General features: G+C 38.7%; 1 protein-coding gene across 1 annotated transcript; it reads right to left on the bottom strand.

The window, feature by feature from the left end:
• Positions 1-3,956: 3,956 nt before the first annotated feature.
• Positions 3,957-21,821, bottom strand: CEL (carboxyl ester lipase). The gene is made up of 11 exons (XM_072429837.1): positions 21,708-21,821; positions 20,398-20,551; positions 18,107-18,229; positions 14,315-14,512; positions 13,048-13,178; positions 11,470-11,577; positions 10,562-10,679; positions 9,420-9,606; positions 8,839-9,042; positions 5,179-5,376; positions 3,957-4,174 (listed from the first exon to the last, which is right to left on the bottom strand). The coding sequence occupies exons 1-11, from the start codon at positions 21,768-21,770 to the stop codon at positions 4,000-4,002; spliced, it is 1,659 nt and encodes a 552-aa protein (XP_072285938.1). The 5' UTR covers positions 21,771-21,821; the 3' UTR covers positions 3,957-3,999.
• Positions 21,822-24,035: the final 2,214 nt, after the last annotated feature.

The raw sequence follows: 24,035 nt of genomic DNA, 5'->3' as shown, positions 1-24,035 counted from the left end.
CTTCCTGACGGAGACTGCCCTTCTCAGGTCCTTACGCATGTTGCTTAAGGTGTCGCACATAGCAGATTTGGTGGTAGAGTTATTGGAATCAAAGGATGAGAAACTAGGATAATTCGTTGCTCTCACTACCTTCATGATGAATTCGCAGAAAAAGAAGAAAGGTGTTGTCATGGAAGCTGCAAGACAGGATAGTGGATCCTCTGTAACACCAGCTCAGTGGGTAGATACGTGCACAGGGTGCAGAGTCTAAGCAGCTGCCCGGTCTTCACCAGAGGCTCTAGAGGTAAGGGCGCTGCATTGCGGGCAACTGCCAGGTTGCGGCCTCCGTGCACACAGAGGCAGATGACTGCTAACAAGCAGGAACCAAAACAAAGTGCTAGAGGGAAATCCAAAAGAGTAGTCAGCAAGCCAAAAGTCAGGGCAGGCAGCAAACAAGAGTTATCAGGAAACAGGCAAACGGTCGGGACAGGCAGCAAACAGCAGTTATCAGGAAACAAGCCGAGGTTGGTACACAAGGAATCTGGAACAGGAGAAACAAACAACAGGAACCTGGAAGCAAAGCCAAAATGAACTCCTTGTTCAGGCAACTTCCTGTTGCCAGGTCACTTCCTTAAGAAGGGAACGTCAGGTGATGTGCGTGGATCTAGTGAGCCGCAGACATCAATCCCACCAGTAGAGGGAGTGCTGTTGCTGAGATAATCTCAGGTGTTATTTAAATGTTTGCCAGCAGAGGGAGTGCGTCTGCAGAATACCCTGGTTCTCTGAGGCAAGGGAGCAGTTGACAGAGAATCACCTGACTTGGAACAGGAAGTATGCAGAGTGTTGGATCCAGAGGCAGAGATGGTGCTGGCAGCAGGGGACTGCAAAAAGGGTGAGCAAGAAGGAAGCACAGATCCCCTGGACGTGCAGTGATCTGTGAGAGGTGAGTAGCTCACTTGTGATCATTTGTGTTCTAAGCCCACCATAGTCTATTTCTCTTGAAGATAATAAGGTAATTTTGATATAATTGGATTCACGCCATGAGCAGTATCCAAGTAGCTAAGGCCTGGAAGGCGTGGCTCTAGCTTTGCTGTTTCCAGCTCAAGAAGAAGATCGCGTAGTTCTTGAAGCTTATGATTATCCTTGTTTGATAATTTAGGGAAGTTTTGAAGTCTCTTAAACAAAGCAAGTTCAATGGCTTCAGGGCTACCATAGATTTCCTCAAGTCGCTCCCAAACAAACTTAAAGCCTATTGCTGGCGCCTAAATATTGACAGATTTAGGTCTCTGGACTTGTTCTGAAGACGGAGGGCCTAGCCACTTGATAAGAAGATCAAGTTCTTCCATAGGCTCAAGGTCTAGGTCCTTGATTATCGTCTTGAATGTGGCTCTCCAGCTTCTGTAATTTTCTGGACGATCATTAAACAATGTGGGTCGAGTGTTGAGAAGCTCACACCGAATCATGTATTTGGCAAAGTCAGCCATATCATATTTCCCAGTCCTTGTGCACACAGATTGTCTTGGTACCTTGCTGTTGGAGACATTTACTGGTATAAACTGCTGGACTGTGGGGGAAAATGATATTGCAGATGGGTTCAACTCATACAAAGGTTTTAAGTCTGGGATCTTAGGCTGAGGTATCAGCAGTGACGGCTGGTCTTCGGGGAGCACAGGAGCCAGCCTATGACATTTTGTGGTGTCTTGTTGACCTTCTCTTCTGATGGTTTGTGGTGGTGTATCGGTGAGCTTTATGCATTTAGAGAATTGAGTGCACTGGCCTTATATTCCATTTGCTTGGTCCTTGCCATTGAAGGATGTGACATCTTCTTTTTGCGGCACCGAAGAATCATACGCAATATTCTCAACTGTAGGGATAGTTGGGTTTCTGATGTTCTGATTCAGGACAAACTGTGCAGTCCGCTTAACAGGATCTTCTGATGCCGTCAAATGGGACGATATACTCCTAGGTCTTCTTGTTCAGTAATTTGCTCCCATGGGCATTATCTTGCCATGGCCTCTGCTTCCTTCCTTTCTTTCTGAAAAACTTCTAGCTGGGCTTCTGCTTGCCTGTGTGCAGCTTCTGCTGCTTGAGCCTTGAGAGTTGCTTCTTTCTTGATACAGTGAGCTTCAGCTTTAGCTGCTTCTGCTTCTGGTCAGTCTCTGATTAACTGGCTACTTAAGGATGATTTATGGGAAGAGAATCTCAGTGATTTAGATGATCCCTTGGAGTAAATATAAGAGCAGGATGCAGGATCATGCAATTGTTCAATTCTAGATTCTAATTTGATGATGCTTATAAGAATATGATCTGCCTCTATTGGTCTATATTAGTATAATCTTTCAGTTCTTTTAATACTTCTTCTTCTATACGACTAATTGACAAGAAGGAATAATATTTTTTAGTCTTTTGTAATTGCCGTAAGCTTTCTTGAGTCTTGTACGGGCATCATTGAGTTACAGTGCAGTATTGCTGTCTTCTTCAGCAATGGTTAGCTATTTTAGTTAGCTAGCAATGTCCAAACGGTTACTTAGTTACAAATCAGCTCTGAGCTGAGGGGAAAACTTCTGTCCAGTGGGTGACAGCCTGCCAATCCAGCAAGTTTACTTATTTTCACTACCGTGAAGCATCACAGCTCGGTCAAGAACCCAACTACAGGCTGCCTATTGCTAGGCAGTCAATGCACCATAACATACCCAAAACTATAATTTGATTTTTGAAATGTATGCCTTTTTTTGCATTGGACTAAATCATACTAGAACTTAAGAAAGCTGCTCTGTGGGTATGGGGTTCTACAACAGCCAACAAAACATCCTAAAGAAATGTATTTGATGGATGATAAACCCTATTCAGTTTCTTTTTTTTAACAATCAATTGTGCTTTGAAAAAGTAATGTATATTGTTTATGGAAGCTCCTACATTCAGGCACATGTGTAAGATTTCGATAAAGTGCACCTCTCATTGCTGACTTCTTTCTAAAAATGCTAGTTTTCTTGTTGTGTCTGGAGTTAGTTGTTATGAGTTGGTTCGCCCGGAATAAGCATGTAGTGGTCTAATGGTACTGTATGATTATGCTTTTCCCAGCTCTTTCACTCAAAGGATGAACACAAAAGTATCAGCAATTCAGCCAGGAAACCATTTTTTTTAGTAGAGGTCATCACTGATAACCTTCATATTTCTCTCATGGTGGGTGAACCTTAAAAAAATATGTAATTTTTCATTATTGTCATATAACAGTGTTGACAAAAAAATATTATACATTTTAAATTCAACCTATAAAATAATCTTTATTGTCATGTAACAGTGTTAACAAAAAATAATATACATTTTAAATTCAACCTATAAAATAATCTTTCAGTTTCTAAAGGTAATTTTCCTTTTGCAATTCCATTATTGATTTTGGCATTACTCCCTTCTGTAATAATTCCATAACTTAACCATTCTGATTGTAAAGAACCCCTTGCTATGACTGAGGCATTTCCCCCATACCAAAGGTATAACCTAGGTAGGTTGGGGATCTGACTTTTTTCTGCTGCAGTTAAACAAAAAAGTTAGGTCACCTGCCTGCCCAATCTGTTAGTTATGATTATACCTGATTGGTTCAGAGTGCTGCCCTTTTCTCTCCCATCCTTGTTTTTATTGTAACCGTCATATATTATGTGTTTAATGAGCACATAACTGCATTCATTGTTTATTTTTTTACCGCTACCTGGTGTTTGGCTTTAACCATTTTACTGACCTTAGGTCTGTTTACACATATCAATCTAGTGACCTTACACAGGAGCACCATCATGTTAGCACCATGTGTTAACTACCTGTTGAACCAAGATTGACATTTTTTTTTGCAGCTGCTGTTTGACATTGATTATCACCAATAGGCTTACACTTAAGCAGTATTCCCAAACCCCTTTTCTTGCAAATGACAAAGTGAAAACTGTAACGCAATGCAGAGAATCAGCAATAAAAACAGACACAAAATGTGCTTTTACTTTGTGAACTTTAATTTAAAATTTGATTTCACCATTACGCACTGGGCAAATTTCGGTAGGTGGAGCACCAAAACCTGACGTAAGGAGACCTCAGGTCTTTTTTCATAGAATTAGTAGTAATCTTTTTGTTGATATCCAGGTACAGCCCATACTGAGTATTGTAATTCAACCAAGGTGTAGGGACTTTAGAGTTTCCTTTGGAGGGATCCCTGTCAAAATGGCAAAGCATTTTCATAAGATTCAAATATGGGGAACATTTTTTTTATGGTATTCAAACTTTTTTTTTTTTTTAAAGGGTATGATGAAGAGTTGAGATAGCTTTTTTTTGACTGTAAACATATAGTGCCAAGTAAAATAAGGAATGCAGTATTAATGATGTAATTAACTTACCAACAAGTATGTAATATGTGTTTCAACCAAACAACATAATAAATCAAATTAGCACCTCACATAATGTAGATGTTGGCACATTTTGTTTTTTTTTATTTAAAGCCTTTTTCCTATTATCTTTGCGACTGAGGGTTGTATGAAGCCTGAGCCATTATCACAAAGCAGCATTTTAAGGCTCGGTCAGATTCTGTTCAGTAAGGGAAGAGGATAGTGGCAACCACTCAGCTTTCAAGTGAATATAAAGCCACACAATCCACCTGTCAGTTTTAGTTTAGCTAAAAAAGGCCACCATTTATATGGCCACATTATTCTTTTCCAGGCTAGCTTTAGTTTTAAGCAACAGCCTAACAGCCCTCTACCCATACTGTGTTAGCATGTACACAGCTCAGATCGACAGATGACCTGGTGCAGGAATTGCATACTACACAGGGCAATGCAGTTAATCCCTAAAGACCCTACTGCATAAACCTTCTACCTGCAGAATTCCAAATAAATTAGGAATGTTGGAGACACTTGCTGATCTGAGGTATATACAAAGGGTTGGGTTGGTTAAGATTTTAAAATTTTAGCTATCCAGATTGACCTATAGAAAGGCTATCATGAAGCCAAAGATACAGACAAGGGTCTGATAGAAGCAGCTGTTCTCTCGCTCCAGTTCCATCATATAGCTATACAGTTGTACAATTGAATAAGTAATAGACAGCACAAAGGCTAGAAAAATGCTGTTTAAATTAAAACCTAATTAGACAAGATATTCACGTCATAAACAAGATGATTTCTGATAGAAAACCAACCATGATATACAGAGAGAATGTGAGCTTACCCGGTTGCAGCAAAGTTGGTCCAGTAAGCTATCATGGCCTCAGAGACATCACGATCTTGTGGCCTGTAAGCGAGGGTGTTTGTGAATGGTTTACCAAACATGTACTGCAGGTCATCAGCATGATCAGCGCCCATCCAGCTTGGATATATGGGCATGCGAGATGGGTGGGAGAACAGGTAGCTGAAAGTATTGGCATTTCTGGAATTAAAAAAAATAAATAAATAGAGTGAACGTGTAAGTTAAAGACTTGTACTTCTATTATCAATATCAAATCAAGAGCATGATAAGTAAGGTTTTGCTGTGTTTGGATTCATGTTTACTCAATTTTATATTTTAAGTAAAACTAACACTTTTGTTTAGAAAAAAAAATTCCCTATGGGTGATAAGCAGACTTTTAGGAAAATCAATTAGCTTATCACGCAAACACAAAATTACAATTCTGGTCACATTTCTGTACATCAACAGTGTACAGAATATCTGAATTATATTCCTGACATAACAATACCTCCAGATTACCATATTAGAATTGCATTTTGACAGCTTTTAGAAAATTGCAATAGCTGCAGATTGAAATGGTAAGGTAACTTTTATTATCTTTCAAGTACAAAATATGAAAAGTATAAAAAGTGTGTGTTGTGTCTGACCAAATCACAAAACCAGGGGAGGCAGGCAATTGTACATATAAAGGCAATGCTGTCTTATATAGAGGCCTTGGTAAAATAGTGTAGTGAAAGGAAAAATTACAAGAGATAGATTACAAGATCATGGAAAAAAAGAAGACAAGGTTCAAGAATAAATGGTGGTGAAAGAGGTGGAGGGGTTTTAAAAAAGGAAAAAAGCATCCAAGTAAGGCCACCATATACAAGTTGGTAGTGCACCTTTTGCTTCTAGCAAAAATGAAACTGCATTAGGTTTTACCTGAGATCCAATCACTAAGGGCTGAACTAACATCATCTGACTAAATGTTTAAGTAAACCTGTCATAAATCAGGCCATTCAAAGCTAGCACATGACAAAGAAATATATTAGCAGAGATGGCCTTTAGTGAAAAATATCAAAATAATTGTTAGTTCCAGAGATATAGGCAGCTAAAGCTATAGTTGCGGCCATGACTAGTGTTGATGTTCTAATTCGGGTTGTCCCTATATTCGACCCGAATATGGCTGTTCGAATTCGGGTATACCCGAACCGAATTTTGCTGCATTCGATAGTTATATATCGATATCGATTCGATATTTTTTTTTTTAATTTATTTATTTCGTTTTTGTTTTTTATTTTAAACTTGTTTTTTTTTTTGTTTTTTTTTTTTTTACAGGTTATCCTACAATGACATTATGAATCATAATGTCATTGTGGGATTTCTGGACCGTGGGAACTGTGCGGTCACAGTTAATTGAAAGCAGGTGCCTTTCCTGCCTGATCAGGATTTCCCTTTCCTCAGCAACTCAGGGAGCGGAGCAATCAGCGGAGCTTTATGCTGACAGCTCTGCTCCCCTGATCCTGGAGCCAATACGAGGGCAATAGAGGTTGAATGGAATTACTATGTCCATTTATACCTCTACTGCTCTGTGATTGGTCTATTTCTCAGCCAATCACAGAGAAGTAGAGGTAATGAATGAACATAGTATTTCCATTCATTGCCCTCCTATTGCTTGCGGTTACAGCTCACTGAAGGCACCTGCTTTCAATTAACTGTGACCGCACAGTTCCCACGGTCCAGAAATCCCACAATGACATTATGATTCATAATGTCATTGTAGGATAACCTGTAAAAAATAAAAAACACCTGAAATAAATAATTTAAGAAAAAAAAAAAAGTTAAATTACACAAACACACACATTAATAAAATGATTTTAAATTAAAGCCTTGTCCTATTTTTTACTTATATTTTAACCCTTTCAGGGAATGAGTAAGAGGATGTATGTACCCCTGTACTCATTCCCCAGGGTGGGGCGGTGGAGATCTGGGAGTCTCCTTATTAAAGGGGGCTTCCAAATTCCAAAGTCCTGCTAAAAATGTTTATAAAAGCCCCCATTGTTTTCAATGAAAGCTTTCATAAAAGCTTAAAAACGCTTGAAAAAGCCTCCATTGAGTTCAGTGGAAGCGTTTTCCCGCGTTTATCCAGCGTTTTAATTTTTTAAATGTTGCAAGCAACGTTTAAGATAACGCTCAAAAACGTGCCTGAAGGAAACATCCTGGTGTAGATTAGCCCATGGGAATGCAGTCCGTGTAGACTAAAGCTGCATACACACGTCCAATAATTATCGTTAGAAACAACTGATGAACAACCGATTGGCCAAAAAAAGGGACCAAGGACACCGACGAACGAGGATTGTCGTTGGTGGATCTGATTGGCTGACGATCTTTCACTATCTATCATGTGTACGGTCGTTCAGTGATCGTGCATGTTTCTGCGGTACACTTTCCCTTTTACATGTCCCTCCCTGCATCGTTCAAACGATTGTATCTAGCGTGTGGACAGTGTTGGTGGATTATATATGAACGATCATATTGTTACAGCATGTACAGAATTGTGCACAATATGATTGTTCAAGTATAATCGTGCATAATCGTTGATCGGTCGTAATCGTTCATTTTCCAACAATAATTATTGGAAGTGTGTACCTAGCTTTAGCCTAAAATTGATTTGACATGTGCTCTTTAATCTTCATGTGAAGTCCAGAGGTATGGAATAGTGTTATGTATCTTTTTATAATGTATCCTTTTACAAAGTATCTCTTTACAATGTATCTTTTCATGTATCCTTTTATAATGTATCTTTTTACATATGTTTGGAGGCTGTAGAAGCTCTACACAGTGCTGAAACAAACCCGAATTTTTCTCCCATTGACTTTAATGGGATTCGAATTCGAATTCGACCACCCAAATTTTTTTGCTATATTCGGCCGAATAGCTGTCGAATCGAATAGTGAGCTATTCAACTAACACTAGCCGTGACTTGCTGCTGCCTGCAGCAGTCTGTGTTCTCTAACCCCCTCCCCTGCCTTTTTCATTGTGCATATGATTTAATGTGCTATAATGTGCTTTTTACATTGTGCATATGATATAATGTTTCTTTTATGAAGTGGTACAGCTATAGTGCTTATAACAAGAGGGAATAGTGGAGTAATGGTGTAGGACATATGGGGCTGACATATTTATATGGAAGTATATATGGGTGCGTGTATATATATATATTTATATTTATATACACATGTATACAGAGAATTTTGGACATCTCACCTATATACTTGTTGTTTTTTTTCCATACAGTGATTGAATCTAGTTGGAGATAATTATTTATTATCACTCCATAATGGAGTAAGCATTACCAATATTATCTGGAGAAGTACTGAATATCGTGGAAAACATATATAGGACACCACCATCTCTGTGTGTTGTGATTTTAATTCTGCCTTTTGCCTACCTTCATACCAAGAGAGAGAGTAAGTATACTGGTGAATGCAATAACTTTTGGTATGTACAGAATAATTTGGTTGTATTGAAGAACTGATGTATATGATAGAGTTGTACTTTTATATAATAGAGCTGTAATTTTTTAAAATAATACATTTAGTTAAATATTCTTAAAAAAAACCCACTGACCTGGAAATTTCTTACAGGAAATACAGCCATCATGATAATTCTGTTAGGACTTACTGTGCATGCATATAATGAAGGGCCAGAGCCTCTTGTGTTGGAACCAAGAAGATGTAATCTGTCTCTAACTCAACTACAGTCTTCTTCATAACTTCCTGATCTGGGTTTTCTCCCCAGTTTGCTGTATAAAGTTCAAAAGCAATATCCAGCCCTGAAGATCCTTTAGGAAGAGTTAAACCTTGCACAAGTTTATGGACTTCATCCCTAAGAGAAATGAACCATCAAATCAAACAGAACGTCAGGGGGGATGAATAATAACAACATGCGTATACAGTGAACATTTCATTTCACCCTAAAGTGTGGCTAAACCAAATAAAAATAAACTAATATATTGCATCTTTCTATTCCGTGGTAGCTGCATTATTTCTTGTCCTAATGTGACCAACATTGTCAACCTAGAAAGGAAATGTGTTAGCACTAAAGAATACATCATCATATGCCAAAGGCCAGCCATTCTTGCAATAATCACAACTATATGCTTGTTGTATTACTAATGCATATGAAGCAAAACTTTTTTTTGGAGATTAAAGAAGAGTTAGTGTGATATGAACTACCACAGTTACACTAGAATTATCACTCACTTATAAATCTTCTGTAAAGGCCTGTTTATGGCTGGCATGTCAATTCCTGCAAATAAGTGCCCATCCATATTATTCACTCCGGCCATATAATCCACTTTAGCAGAGTTGTTAAACAGATTCTTGGGTTCGTCTGGGATGAAATCACCATCAATGACTGGAGTGAAAGCCAGGTAATGTACCAAGGGATCTGCAGGAGGAGAAGAAAATGGAGTTGAATTGTCCTGTCATTCAGTAATAAAAAAAGCCTAAAATATAAATCTATGGGACCAAGCATGGCAAATGCGGTGTCATAACTATGTAAGACTAGACAACAGAAAGACAAAGCCAGCAAAGACCAATGAGAGAGAAAGGAGCAGAAAGGGTGTGTGTGTGTCTCTAATAAGGGGGTTCTAATTGGATAGCAAGCAGATGAGAAAGGCTTAAATTTTCAAGCTAATTAAGAAATACCAGGCTCCATGTGGTACCCCATCACCTGCTTATTTATAAAAGTTTATTTTACATACACTGATATCATCATTGATCTCTGTGCTTGTCAATGTAATATAGGCAGGCCCAGCAGGGTCTTTCATAGCTTGGTGGAAACAACACAATACTCTGTTTCAGTACAGTGAGCAGTGGTGGATTAACCTCACAGTTGAAGGATGGCATACTGATCATCATTGTAAATGCCCCTTAAACTACTCAATATAAAGGGCATTCTTCCCATTGATCCATTTAGCATGGGTTACCCTAGACCTAAACCTAACTTCGGGGGTGCCTGTGGGGTAAAATGTTGAGAAAGGATGTGAGAGTGCATTTGTTACCTAATCAGAGATTTTGAGTGCAGAAACAATGTTAGGCTTTTTTATAAATTACTTTCTGCAGATTTTAATACTAAATAAGAAGCTTGATGTGTACAGTGAAATCGGAGTAAGCATTATCAGTACAGGAGAGAAACAACCGTACAACTGTGGAAGACTAAAGGTAAGGCTGGAGTTGAGCATGACATATACTGTACTTTAATTCTATGCTTCTTTTTTATGTCAACAAAGCCAAAGAGTCTACCAGACAACCAGTATATTCAGAAGGAGAGGTCAGCAATAATTATTTTCCCCTATGATGTTACAGTTTCATATTTACATCTCCAAGTGATGATTACTCACACTTTAGGTTGACTAGATCCAGTTGGTAAGCAAGAGTGATGGCCTTGGGGTCCGTCTTCCGCAAGCAGTCAGCAAGGGCCTTAGTGTCATCAATGGGACAACCAACATTTCCTGCAACCTGCGTAAAGGCGAGTTTTTTTTAAAGAACATACCTCAAAAGAAAAAGCAAAAGAATAACCCCAGGCTTTATTAAACTTTGCTTTATTTGCTAATGGCTGAACTTCTGAGATTTTTAAATGTCATAACAGATACTCAAATATTTGAATGTTCCTGCACACTTAAAGATTATTGGGAATTAATTGTAGTCATTCTGTCAGGGCCTGCATCCACTGTGTCATCAATAATGACACATAATGAACAATATCCTAATAGTTGATTCTACTTGTTCAGCTATAACATGAGGATGAGAAATGTAGACTAAGGACCATAAATAGTCAAGTACATCTGTGCTTCAACCAGCTACCCTGGATGCCAACTGACAGCAGATGCCCACGTTTTTGGCGAGCATTGGCAGAAAAAACACAGTAATATTGAATTCAAGAGAGGCAGGACACTAAAATGGTATTTTATTCCTCAAAAAGCAGAGATGCATTTTGCAAATGTAAAAAAAAAATGAACAAAAAACCCAACTAACTGAAAAACCAAAAACTTTATTTCTACGGACGTTCGATAGATACCTATGTAGTCAGTGAGATATCCCAACTTTCAGTGGGGTCACTAAGCTATCTCTTTAGGTGATACTGAGAACAGTACAAAAAATCTCTTTACCTTTTAACAAAAAAATTTCCTTGACAAGTAAATGAAGGGAATGTCAAAAGTATGTGTTATATGTGACTCCTTTTACAAAGGTAAAAACTGTGATCACAGAGAAATACAAAACAAATCACATTTGTTTTGATTTGAAATACCTTTTTGGTCCACATCAGGGGGTCTTGCTGGATTGCCCATGGGCATGTTCCTACTCCACTCTGGCTGATAGCACGTTTGATCAGTCCAACGTTGTATGGAGTCAGAGTCTATGACACACAGGGATAAAAAAGAAGGAAAATTATTAAATGAAACAAAAAGCGATAAATCAAATCACTCAATCAGAAATAATGAGTTCCCTGATCTGAGCCCACCAAAGAAAAATACTGACTTGTTGCTATAGGTTACTGCACTTTAAATATATGCCCACTGTTCTTGCTGTTTTCTTTAAGACCATTTTTGTCTAAGTGAATCTCCATACAGCCATGTAGGCTGGTGGAAAGAGTAAATGCTCTGACTCACTCAGACATGTGTAATTTGAGATTCAGTTACTAAGTCCTGTAAACAACATATTTTTTAAAGTTACACTGAAAAATTGGAAAGGAGCTTAAAATTCTTACATTTCCTTCAGCCAGGGTTCCATGGAACCTAAAATGTCTCTAGGGGTTTTGCTGCTGGAGTAGGTAAAGAAGGGTGAGAAGAACATGTAATCTTGCAGAAAGAAAGGTTGTAGCTGGTCTGGTAAAGACACAGGTGGTATAAAGCCTGGGGAACTGTGCAGGGGTTTAACTGTGCCCAGACACAGTGAGAATGATGTGGACCGAGTACCTTGAGCTTCCAGGAGTCAGGGAAACCAGCGTGGAGGTTATATCGCTACCTAATATTCCTTGCATGTGGCTTGGACTGATATAAATATGTTTTTTCGCTGACTTGTGCAGAAAAAGTCCAAGCTTCTTAATAGAAAAATAACTGTATAACTTATACATGTATTTATCACTATATCTACAAACCACTGATTGTGCTAATGTACCATGAGTTATAGATCTATAATTTATTTAAGGCGTTCCCTGAGATCTGACATTTTTAGGGTTCTTCAGTGGAAAAAGGGTAAAAACATCTGATCTAGCTGAAATTGTAAAAATAATTTAATTCTTATGATAAAAAAACCTATAACATAATAAATATGTCTCTGACATTAAATCTTTCCACCTGCCTGGTTACATTTTTATATAAAATGTACATCAACATCCCTCACTTAGCGTCCACATGCTGGGAGTAAGTACTAAGTGTCAGAAAGAATGCTCGGGCAGAGGATTTATGTCATCCTGAGCCAGCCTAAACCTTCTAAATCAAAGGATGCCAGGCAGAATGTGGAAGTGCAGAGCAGCATGGGAAATTGCAGACTTTGCAGCCCTGTAGATGAGCACTTTACAAGATAATTGTGCCATAATTTCAAAATCATACACATTATGGCAAAAGCTTCATTGACCCCAAAAGTTTAGGCATCATGCAACCAAGGTCCTGGACTAAATATTGGTGATTCTGCAGAAGACAGAACTGGACTAGGAGAGGGGAAATATTGCAGGAAAAGCAGATTTTCTTTTTATCTTTTAATGAAAACTGGCCAGTTTATTTTTCATTAAAAAAATGTTAAGTTAGGCTTTCAGGTATCCACAAACACAAGGGGTTCATCAGAAATAAAATGCATTTTGATGTGGTGAAATGTCTTAGTTAATCACCTGTAGAGAGACACTGGCAGCTCCAGCTGACTCTCCAAAAATGGTGATGTTGTTGGGGTCACCTCCAAAAGCAGCAATGTTTCTTTTTACCCATGCAATGGCAAAATGCTGATCCCACAGACCGTAGTTTCCTAAAACAAAACACAGGGGTTAGCCAAGAGATAATTTCAATACATGATACTTTTAGCATGGTGGTTGGTGCATATCATACACCATCAAATTATTCTCTTTTCATAAATATGACAGTTTTTCAAAGTGAGTGAAAATCTTTTACTTGAACCAAGATTCTAGGTAAACATTTACTTTGTTGCAGGAATCTGTTTGGGGTACTAATGTTCCCCTGTACTAATTCTACTGGGTGGGGGCATCCAGATACCAATATAAGCCCCTGTCTCTTAACATTAACCCCAGAAGTTGAAAGGCCTGTGTCCTGATATTTTACAGAAAGGGGGTTTGCATGCTCATGGTATGATTTTCTTTCTTGGCTACCCAGGCTGCATCCTTTAGAGTTTGGTTGAAATGTAAAGGAAATCCCACAGTTTTTTTATTAAGTTTTAAGGTATCTCCTATATATATAAAGGATTTGTGTAAATTTGATGTTGCCCTCAGAACTGCATGAAAAAAAACATTCCCTTCGCTGAATATTAATATAAAAAAGATGTAACTGAATACCAGTTTTCATCACCATTAGAATATTTTGGGCTTCTACACTAAGTTTGAGTTCAGGAAATGTGAAAAAAATTTGTTAAACCCCTGTTGAACTAACCCATGCTCTTTTATCTACACATTTTAAAACATTAGTACAGTCTCATAAAGCACACATAAAAAAAACATGCCTTTGAACCTCTTATAGTCATATAATTATCCTACCTGCCTTTGTCCCAAAGTAATGTCACCTGTGTTAAAAAAACAAACAAACAATTTACCCTATAGTGCTGGAGGGAGCCATATTGCATGGAGGAAAAACTGAACAAGTCAGTAATCTGTTCCTAAAAGTAACAGGGGCAAATCTAAAGGGATATAGGATAATCCATAGGAAGGGTGGCAACTCTATCAAAATTTAAGGTACAATCCGACAAGAAAGCCGTAGATTGTTTTTACAAAATAAAACTTTATATAGAAAAATCTTTTGACTGTGCCCCTTAATTCCACATATTCTACCAAGTTTTTTTAAGGAAATATGCTTCTGCATGTTGGGCAAAGACAATATTAAAACTACATAAACCTTCTGCCTGATTTTCCTTTTAACCAATACAAAAAAGGTTACCTGGAGCATTGGCATCTCCTGTGCTCAGAAATCCCAATGGTCCCACTCGATAGTTTAGTGTCACCACAATAACGTTGCCTCGGACTGCCAGTTCCTCTCCATCATACAGGTAATTGTCGAGAAAATTAGCTCCTTGTCCTCCTCCAAGCAGGAACCCTCCACCATAAATCCAGACCATAACAGGGAGATTTGTAGACACTGAACAGGAAACAAAGAGCAGTTAAAGAGAGGTGGAGTGGCTTTTATGTTTTAATGTGTTATCTGCAGCAGTTCTGAAATAATTTAATCCAAGTCTGAAGGTCTTTTCATGTCTTTTTAAGTGTGCCCCTTATGCCAAGGCTTCCATTTCTCTGCAATAAAACACAACTATACAGCAAAGCATTAAAAGAACTTTGACATGGTAGACATTATAAAGAGTAAGAGTGGTATCGGTACAGTGTGTTTTCATCCCTGATCTACGAGGGGGTGCTGAGAAGTTCCTAGCTTTGCTCCTTCCAGATGGAATAGAAAATGGAGTGCGGGGGCATATGACAGACGAATATCTTAGTATGCAACTGTGCAAAAATCAGGTCTTTGGGATTTTTAAAACTTTTTTTTTTTAAGTGAGAAGCTGTGATGGCAGAGGCACAAGCAAGTTTCACGTTGTTGGAGTTAGCAAAGGACATTCACACTGAGATGTCACAAACACTGGGGGAGAAGTGTCCTTCCTACAGCACTGTCAAAAGCTGGATATCTCGTTTCAAGACTGGGCATTTCACCGTTGAAGATGAGCCCCGCAGTGGGCACCCCCCAACCTCAACTGACCCGGCAACCTGAGATGCTGTCCATGAGATGATTATTGAGGACTGGCGAATATCCGCAAAAAAGATAGCCCAGATACTTGACATCTCAAGCGAGCGTGTTGGGTTTGTTATCACCACTATCCTAGACATGCACTAGCTTTCAGCGAAGTGGGTGCCAAAATGTTTGAACAGTGATCAGAAGAAGAAACGAGTTGAAGCATCCAAAGGTGTTTTGGGTTATTTTGAAGCTGCACAGGACTTTTTAGCTACGTTAGTGACTGAGGATGAAACCTGGCTCCACATCTATGATCCAGAAACCAAGGAACAGTTAAAGGAATGGCGCCACAGTGGGTCCCAAAGAAGTTCTGAACCCAAAAATCGGCCAAAAAAGTCATGGCGTCCACTTTCTGGGACAAAGACGATATTCTGTTGGTGGACTACCTACCTCAGGGCTCTAGTATCACTGGACAGTATTATGCTAACCTTCTGGACTAGCTGAAGGATCCAATTAGGACGAAGCACCGTGGAAAGTTAACCAAAGGGATCCTTTTTTTGCTTGACAATGCACCTGTGCACTCGTCCAAAGTTTTGGCTGTCAAATTGAACACCCTGGGTTTCCAATTGGTCCACCACCCCCCCTACTCACCTGACCTGGCCCCTTCGGACTATTATCTGTTCCCGAATTTGAAAAAACACCTGAAGGGGCAACGTTTTGAGGACGTTTCTGACGTCAAAGATGCTGCTGGGAGCTGGTTTGCGGCCCAACCAAAGGACTTTTATTTGAACGGTCTAGAAAAGCTGCAACTACGCTGTACCAAGTGCATCAGTCTCAGGGGGGAATATGTTGAATAAATGTATTATCTCATAACTCTGGCTCTCTTCTTTTTGGGCAAAGCCAGGAACTTCTCAGCACCCCCTCGTATATTCACTGGTCCTCTTACATACAGCAGCATGATGTGTGGGTGGTTGTGAGTTGTTCCTGGGAACCCTGCCTCCTTAGGACATAGCATACATTAGATAAAGAGAAATCAAGCCTTGTGTGTATTATATGTATTATTTACCCCCTTAGGAAAACGTGCATTGCTGGACACCTCAATTAAATGAAAAAAGAATTAGTATTGGTTGATACACTCAGTTTCCAAAACCAATATGCTCATCACTGCTGTCAATCAGAGTCCTTTCTACTCTGCCCTCTCTTATTTTCACCTCTTTCAAAGGCCATTCTGTTTTTTCCACCCCCTACCCCTCATTGTTGCTGTTGTTTACCGCTCCCCCCCTCCATTCTTTCCCATGACCTGCCCCCCATCATGCTCGGCGACTTTAATGTTGCAGTGGTTGACCCCAACCATCCTTCCTAAGCCAAGCTGCTCTCCATTTCCTCCTCCATTGGACTCACACAGAACATAAACGGTCCCACACACTCGCCGGACACACTTTTGACCTGGTATTTTCTAAACTCTGCAACCTCACCTATTTCCCCATTCTGACAGCTCATTTCCCCTTTCTGACCACAACCTAATCACCTTCAACCTATCTAACTCCTGCCCCCCTTTACCAAATCCCAGACCTGGCCAATGATATCCGTAACCTTGTACACAACCTATTCACAAACTGCCTTATGTTCCTCACCCCCGCTCTCTCCAAAATCACCCCCCCAGACAAAGGTGCCACCCAGTTCGAACACACTCTTTCTTCGGCTCTGCATAAAGTTGGCCCTGCCACCTTCCACTACCCCCGTCCTGCTAACCCAAAACCCAGACACAACAATCACACCAAACATCATACCAAATGTTTAAAAAATTATCTCTATCTACTACCTATCAGCTTGACCCTTTTCCCTCTGATCTGGCCCCCGCACTAACTGAAATATTTACCTTTCCTTCTCTACTGGTATCTACCCCACCGCTTTCAAACATGCCAATATTCTACCTATTCTGAAAAAAACCCTTCCTACCTTCTAGCTACGGTCTTATCTCTCTTCTCCCATATTTTTCCAAACTTCTGGACCACCTTGTCTATAAAAGACTACCTGAATACCAACTCTCTGCTTGACCCTCTCCAGTCTGGAGTTCAAGCTGCTCATTCCGCCAAAACAGTCCTTAATAAAGTGGCCAATGACCTCATCAGAGCTAAGTCTCACATTGTCTTGGCATCACCCTCAATTCTGCCTTCTCATTTACCCCTCATATTTACAACATTTCCAGGTCCTGTCACTTTCACCTGCGCAACATCTCCAAAATCCACCCCTACCTGTCCAGAGACTTCCAAACTCCTTGTACACACTCTTTTAATCTCTCGTCTGGAATACTTTAACATCCTTCTCTCTGGTATTCCACTAACCCAACTCTCTCCCCTACAATCTATTATGAATGCTGCAGCTAGACTTATCCATTCTTTCCCACCACTCTTCCTCTGCTGCATCTCTTTGTAATTCTCCTCATTGGCTTCCATTCCATCTGAGAATCAAATTCGAGCTCCTGTGCTTTGCTGTCAAATCCCTCCACAGATCTTGTTCAACTTACCTTTCTTACCTGGTAGAAAAATACTCCCCTAGTTGCTCTTTCCTCTAATGTCCTACTAATGACTTTCTCACTCATAACCTCCTCACATGCATGACTGTGCAACTTTTCTGGAGCTGCCCCGACTCTCTCAAAACCCACTCAGCACTCCAAACCCATCTATTCAATCTTGCCTACCCGTCTCCTAAAACCCTCACTACTTCCACCACTCCCTATGTCCCCTCGTATTGTGTGAGACTTCCCCAACCTCTTAGATTGTAAGCTCTTCTCGGCAGGGTCCTTTCCCCCTCTTGTGTCACTGTCTGTACCTGTCTGACATTTGCAACCCCTATTTAATGTACAGCGCTGCATATTATGTTGGCGCTATAAAAAACGTATTAGTATTATTAATAATACTAATACTAATCATATGAAGTTACATTTTACATCAAGATCAAACTGCTGCGGATTTAGATGTGAGATTTAAAGCACTTTTGTGCCTTAATACTGACCTGCTTTACGAGACTGAGGAACCCAGATATTCAGGTACAGACAGTCTAGGTCTCCTATGACATCAGTCTGGAGCAGAGTTGCTTGCATACAACGTTTTTTGTATTCTGTAGCTTTCAGGGTACCTGTGGGGAGAAATAGGAAATACAATGGTGATTCTGAAAGCAGGTATTGAAGTTACAGATATTGCATACAACTATCCAGGCTACCTAACACTTCAAGGTAGAATAAGGTGTACAAGCAGTATCAGATGGAGGAGAGTTCTGTGAAGTGACCTGTTTGTTGAACATTACTTGACCAGCCTCTCTTCCAATCATGGAGTTAATGCACTCACCTCATGATTTCAAAATGTAAATGCAAGTGTGCAGGCTTCAGCTTTGCAGTTTTAAAATTGTACACATAAATTAATTATCACTATGTCTCCATAGATACTGAATGTATTATTTTTAGTATTTACTTTTCTGACGAATTACCCAGCGTGCCAAATATTTAGCCAATTGAGGACTTGTATGATTAGATTTTTATCTTCAGATAGTGTATAAGCAATACAGAGTTTGATTTATTTACAATCCTAAATTAAAATGGGAATTACCCAGAAATCATTTCTCTTTTTTTTAAAGGTTTATTTTTCCTATTTGAACTCCAGTGAAATTACTGTGGATTTTATAAGCCTCACATTTTCAGAATACAAAGTGTTTCCAGGAATTCCATATCATGGTAACACCATACTTCTCCAGGCCATTTAATTTCATGCAGTCTATTACTTAGAGAAAAATGTCTGAATAGAGGATAATTTATCACTACATAGAGCTAGGCCTTATGGGAAAGGTCTGATGAATGGAGGTTAGAGAAAAAGTTTGTGCTATACTATTGATTATACAGATCTGAATACTAAATGTCGGAAGGTGTTTATGATGCCCTCCAGCCTAAAGCTGAACTAAAATTTAAAAAAAAAAGGTTTGCTGGAGGTGAACACATTAGAGGGTAAGGAAGCCATTTTTTATTACTATTATTATTAAAATTATTGATAAACTGTATTTATAGAGAGAGGATCCATCTAAAAAGAGCTCACAATCTAAGAGTCAAAATTTGCAGTAGGTGTTGGTTAGAAAATTACACAAATTGTATTTGTCTCATTTTATAAATAGGTATGGATCGTAATCCAGATCTATTGGAGTTACAAAATGCCACAGCTTTGTCAGTAGAAGTAAAAAATACCCCAATGTCAGTGGTCATTTGGGAGTAATTTATGCTCAGTGGTTTGGTATTAAAAAAGAAATAGCTTTTACAGTGCAAGGTGCTGGATTTTAACATTATACATTGTAGTGTACCCCCCCCCCCCCCCCGTGTTGCATTAACAAAGCCCTGAGTTCAAATTGCAACTACTAGCACAACCAACAGCTTCTAACTTTCTGTAAATCGCATAGAGGTTCACAAAACAGCATGGTGACAACACAAACCCCTGCCAGACATCCCTGTCAATCTAAATTATTAGTAAAACACACAAGTGTTTTTTTAACACAACTTTTCCTTATATATATATATATATATATATATATATAAAATTATATAAATAGGGGGTCCAAAATAGGGATAAATCTTGTAAATGAGGGACAGATGGAAGCAGTGTGCACCAGTAAACTGCTTATACCTACTAACCTTACTTACTAGCCTGGTTTATTTTGTGATAATTTTGTCATTACATAGAATACAAAAAGTAATAAATAACGCTGTATACTTTGAATATATATATATATATATATATGAATATATATATATATATATATATATATATATATATATATATATATATATATATATATATTAGTCCTGAGTCCTGAGAGGAAGAACATCTGCTTTGTGTGCAGGACAGAGGCTTGATGGGGGGAAGGGGGCAGTTCGCAAGTCTTTTGCAGTTCTGTAACCTCTTGTAACTCTTTAACCCCCCTAGCGTTCTAATTCTGTCAGTTTTTTGATGCAAAAAGAGATCCTAATTTTTTTGCATAGAAATTTTTGTTTATATTGTGGGCCTGTAATTCCTAGGATTAACTCCCGGGTATGATAATTATATTTATTTCTCATATTATAATCATAAATTATAATATAATACATAATTATAAATAATAATTTTAAAAAATAATGAAAATAATGGAAATGTGTTTCCAAAAGCAACTAAATTCTGAAATTTACTTTATTAATTTTTCTTGTGGAAGTTGCAATATGAAAGTATAATTGTCTGCTGTGGTCAGCATTTGTAGCTGATGCTCAGTATACTAGAGGCATGCCAACTTACCTGACCATCCTGGATGCTTTTCTGGCTTTTCTAGGACTTTGGTAGGAGCACCAAAAGGGATCCCCTTGAAAATATCCAGGTAAACTGGGTTTATAATACCAATTTTCTTGTTAGTTCCTTCCACAAATCCTCCTTCTGTATGCACCACCCCAAGCTGTAGATATATAATAGCACTGTCATTGGCAATGTTTGTCATTTCATAACACAAGATGACATTTTGGAAAGCACAAGTAACAATCTCAGGCATTCCCTGCATTCTCCTGGGGTTTATACAGTCAGCCTTTAATCTTTGGTGATAGACCAACCAGAAGTGGGCAAAGCACATGTGGAGACTGGAGCTGCATTAGGGCCCATTTATGGTAGATTTGGCCAGTGACAGGACCTCTTGTTGTAGTTAGCCCGGGTTTGTTACAAGGTATTGCAAAGGATATTATTCACACCTATCTATCCATAGTGAAAAACAAACCTGATTTTACCTAAATGGGAACCTCCATATTTGTTCTGGCATAGAAACCCTTTCACTATCAAGTCCTAGGCTGGGGAAAGGACATAGAAGTGTCACTAAACTATAGCAGAAGCCTCTTGCCCAGCTAGACAGGACTGTGTTCAGTGTCAGAGCTGTGTAAATCTCAGGACTTGATAAACAGAAATACAATTTATTTTTCAGGTTGTCTCCCACAGAAATATTTCATGTAATTTAGCATTTTTTCTTAGTTCACATTTGAAGTACCATTGTTGCAATAGGAAAAAACAAAAAAAAAAACCTGCCTAAAAAATAATACCCCTAGGGGGTGCCTTGGATCTTCACTGTCTTCAAGAATCTTAAAAGGTGTGGCAATATCCCCCACTGTATGCTGCCATTTCTTCTGCATGTCACTGCATCATTACAGGACACAGCAGGGGTCGGCATGCAGAACCACAGTGTGCAGAGGGGGACCAAGCATCCACCAATACTGGAAATGGGTAGTGAGGTGGGTGTTAAAGATTTTTGTACTGATAGCAAAGATGCAAGGCATCACCTTCTGAAAAGTAAGTATTAAATATAGTCTTTTAAAGCTATTGTTAAAGCAACAAAAGTGAACATAACTGGGTAACTGGGATCCCTAGGTGCTGCATTGAACCTGACCTAAGCTGAGCACAGAATGAACAGGTTGCATGCAGTATTTTCCTGCACTAACTTACAATGCCTTTCCATTCTCTCTGCTTAGAATTTTTTTCATTTTACAAAAGGCCAGAAAATTATTTATTCAGAAATACATTTTAAAAATATTTCTTTTATAGAGATTCCACATTGTGTAAAACTGTCTTACCGTTGAAGCTTGAGCAGCTACCAAAAAGCCAGCAAAAGCCAAGACACCACCCCAGAATGCCATTGCTTCTCCCCTCAAAAGCTCTCCCACACTGTGAACCGGACACCCACCTGTCGTTCTTTATATGCCACAGTATCAGGACTTTTCCCATGGGTCCAATCACAATACTCTCTTTGATAGCCGTGCCAAAGGAAGGCACTGCCAGTACCCTTGTGATAGCCTGTGTGAGTGTGAACAGCTGGTACCTCATTATCTCTGATGACCATTAATTTATTCCTCTTATACGTATGTTAGAAATGGCAGTCAATCAACTATTACACAACTAATGGCAAGTAAAGATCATATTCAGGGCAATCCAGATGGATTGGCAAGTCCATTCATACACCATAAAGACTCTTGTTGCAAGCCTCAGCTTGTATTCCTGGTATTCTGCTATAAAAAAAGAAAAAGAGAAAAAAGGATATTTTCTTAATTTAAATAAAAAAAAAACATTTTTATGCCTCTTTCTCTATTATAAGCTTGTTCCACATTGAATGTGAAGCAAAACATCTTTGTTTCCATATGTAAAGGGCTTATATCTAATGAAAAGAAAAAAAGGTCCTTAATTTTTTCAATACATTTCAAGGTTGGCCTGCGACTTTGTCTACGTTTTTTATTTTGGCCCTCTGTGTATTTGAGTTTGACACCTCTGTCCTAGGATGATGTCCTAGGATGTACTAGCTCACTTACTGTACTGAATCGGGAAATCAGTGTATGAGCAAATAAGTTTTTTGTTAGGGTGAACATACCCTTATGGGTAGGGAATGTATGAGCACAATGCCCCCTACTGGACAGTCCATAGAAATATGCAGAAAATACAGAATATATTGATTGTAGTTATAAATGATAAATACAATATATTTACTTTACAGTTTTCATTAGCAATACATTTAATGTTTTTTCTCTTTTTTGCCTTTTTTTTATTGTAATTTTCTTCTGCAGGCTTAAATTATTTCCCTACTTTTTCAGTTAAGATTCAACTCACCTATCTATAGCTGTTTTGCCTAAACTACAGAAGGATTTTGGGCAAAAGATTTTTTGTCTACAGTCTGTAAATTATGTACATACCATGCCCTCTTCGTTGACATGGAATGGCTTGTCGTTTCCTGAACATGTGTACAATTAACAGGAAATAAAGCAAAGCATTGTGGGCCTTATAGAGTAATGCTGGATGGCTGAAGGCGGCCATGAGTATGGCTCATGTATAGGAATAAATTGGGAAGTAGAAGAATTGCCCATGAAATCCAATCAGATTGAAATGCAGACTGCTTATGTTGATGCTCATAGCAAGTCGGGGACTAAAACCTTGATTGACTAAAGCCAGTGGGTTAGTATGACAGAAGGGCATCTAATTTTTTTCAGAAGAGATTAGTGGTGGCAGCTTCTAATATATATATTAGTACATGTGAAAGGAAGGCATAATGTGTGCTCATTTACCAGAGGATTCTCTTCACTTGCCACCTGTGTCGCTCCTGGTATCTGCCATGTGTTGAATGAAAGGGGACAGGGTTGCCGTTCATTTTTTTGGGTTACACAGGCCTATTCATGAAAGGAAAATAACAATAAAAAGCACCTGGGGAAATTTACAGTGTTTAATTATATCAAAGTTCATCTGCAGATCATCCCAAGTTCTGCAAAACAGTAATGTGGTGACTTAGAGGTGTAACCTTTGGTATATGGCTTTGGCTTGATTTCTACTTCGGATGCTATCTGCATGGAGTTTGTAATAATATTCCTAATATAAACAATGGATGGGAAGTGGCCTTGCTGAGTGTTTATTGGGGACATTAAACAGTGAGATCATCTGTGGAGTAGAGACTAATTTTTCATAGTGATTTGAGTGTATCAATTATCCCAACATCCCAACATTCTCCCACAAAAACATTGAGATAAGAAATTAGTAACTGGTAATAGCTGAAATGTCTCTTTACATTACAGTGCAAGATATAAAATATAGAGAGGAAACAGTACAAATTAAAAAAAATAAAATTAGACAAGGCAGTTTCTAATAGCCAACTTGGTAATACGTGAACACAAACAGTGTAAATAACAAAAGTGGTGGACAGAATATTCTGCTTTATGTGCCAAATGTGCTTGCACACTGCACTAAATCTTATCTCATTCAGAACTCAATCAGAATTCAATCAGTAGAGGCCTAAATTGAAGTGCAATAGAGCAACTGATGTAAGTAAAGCTAGCTGTGTAGATTGCCTATGGTGACATGGAAACTTAACATTCAAACCAAATGCTAGCAAATCAACGGAGTCAGCATGACAGCCAGGTAATTAG

The sequence above is a fragment of the Pyxicephalus adspersus genome, chromosome Z (genome assembly GCF_032062135.1).
Source record: "Pyxicephalus adspersus chromosome Z, UCB_Pads_2.0, whole genome shotgun sequence".
Classification (NCBI taxonomy): Eukaryota; Metazoa; Chordata; class Amphibia; order Anura; family Pyxicephalidae; genus Pyxicephalus; species Pyxicephalus adspersus.
This window is presented reverse-complemented; position numbering and strand designations above follow the sequence as displayed.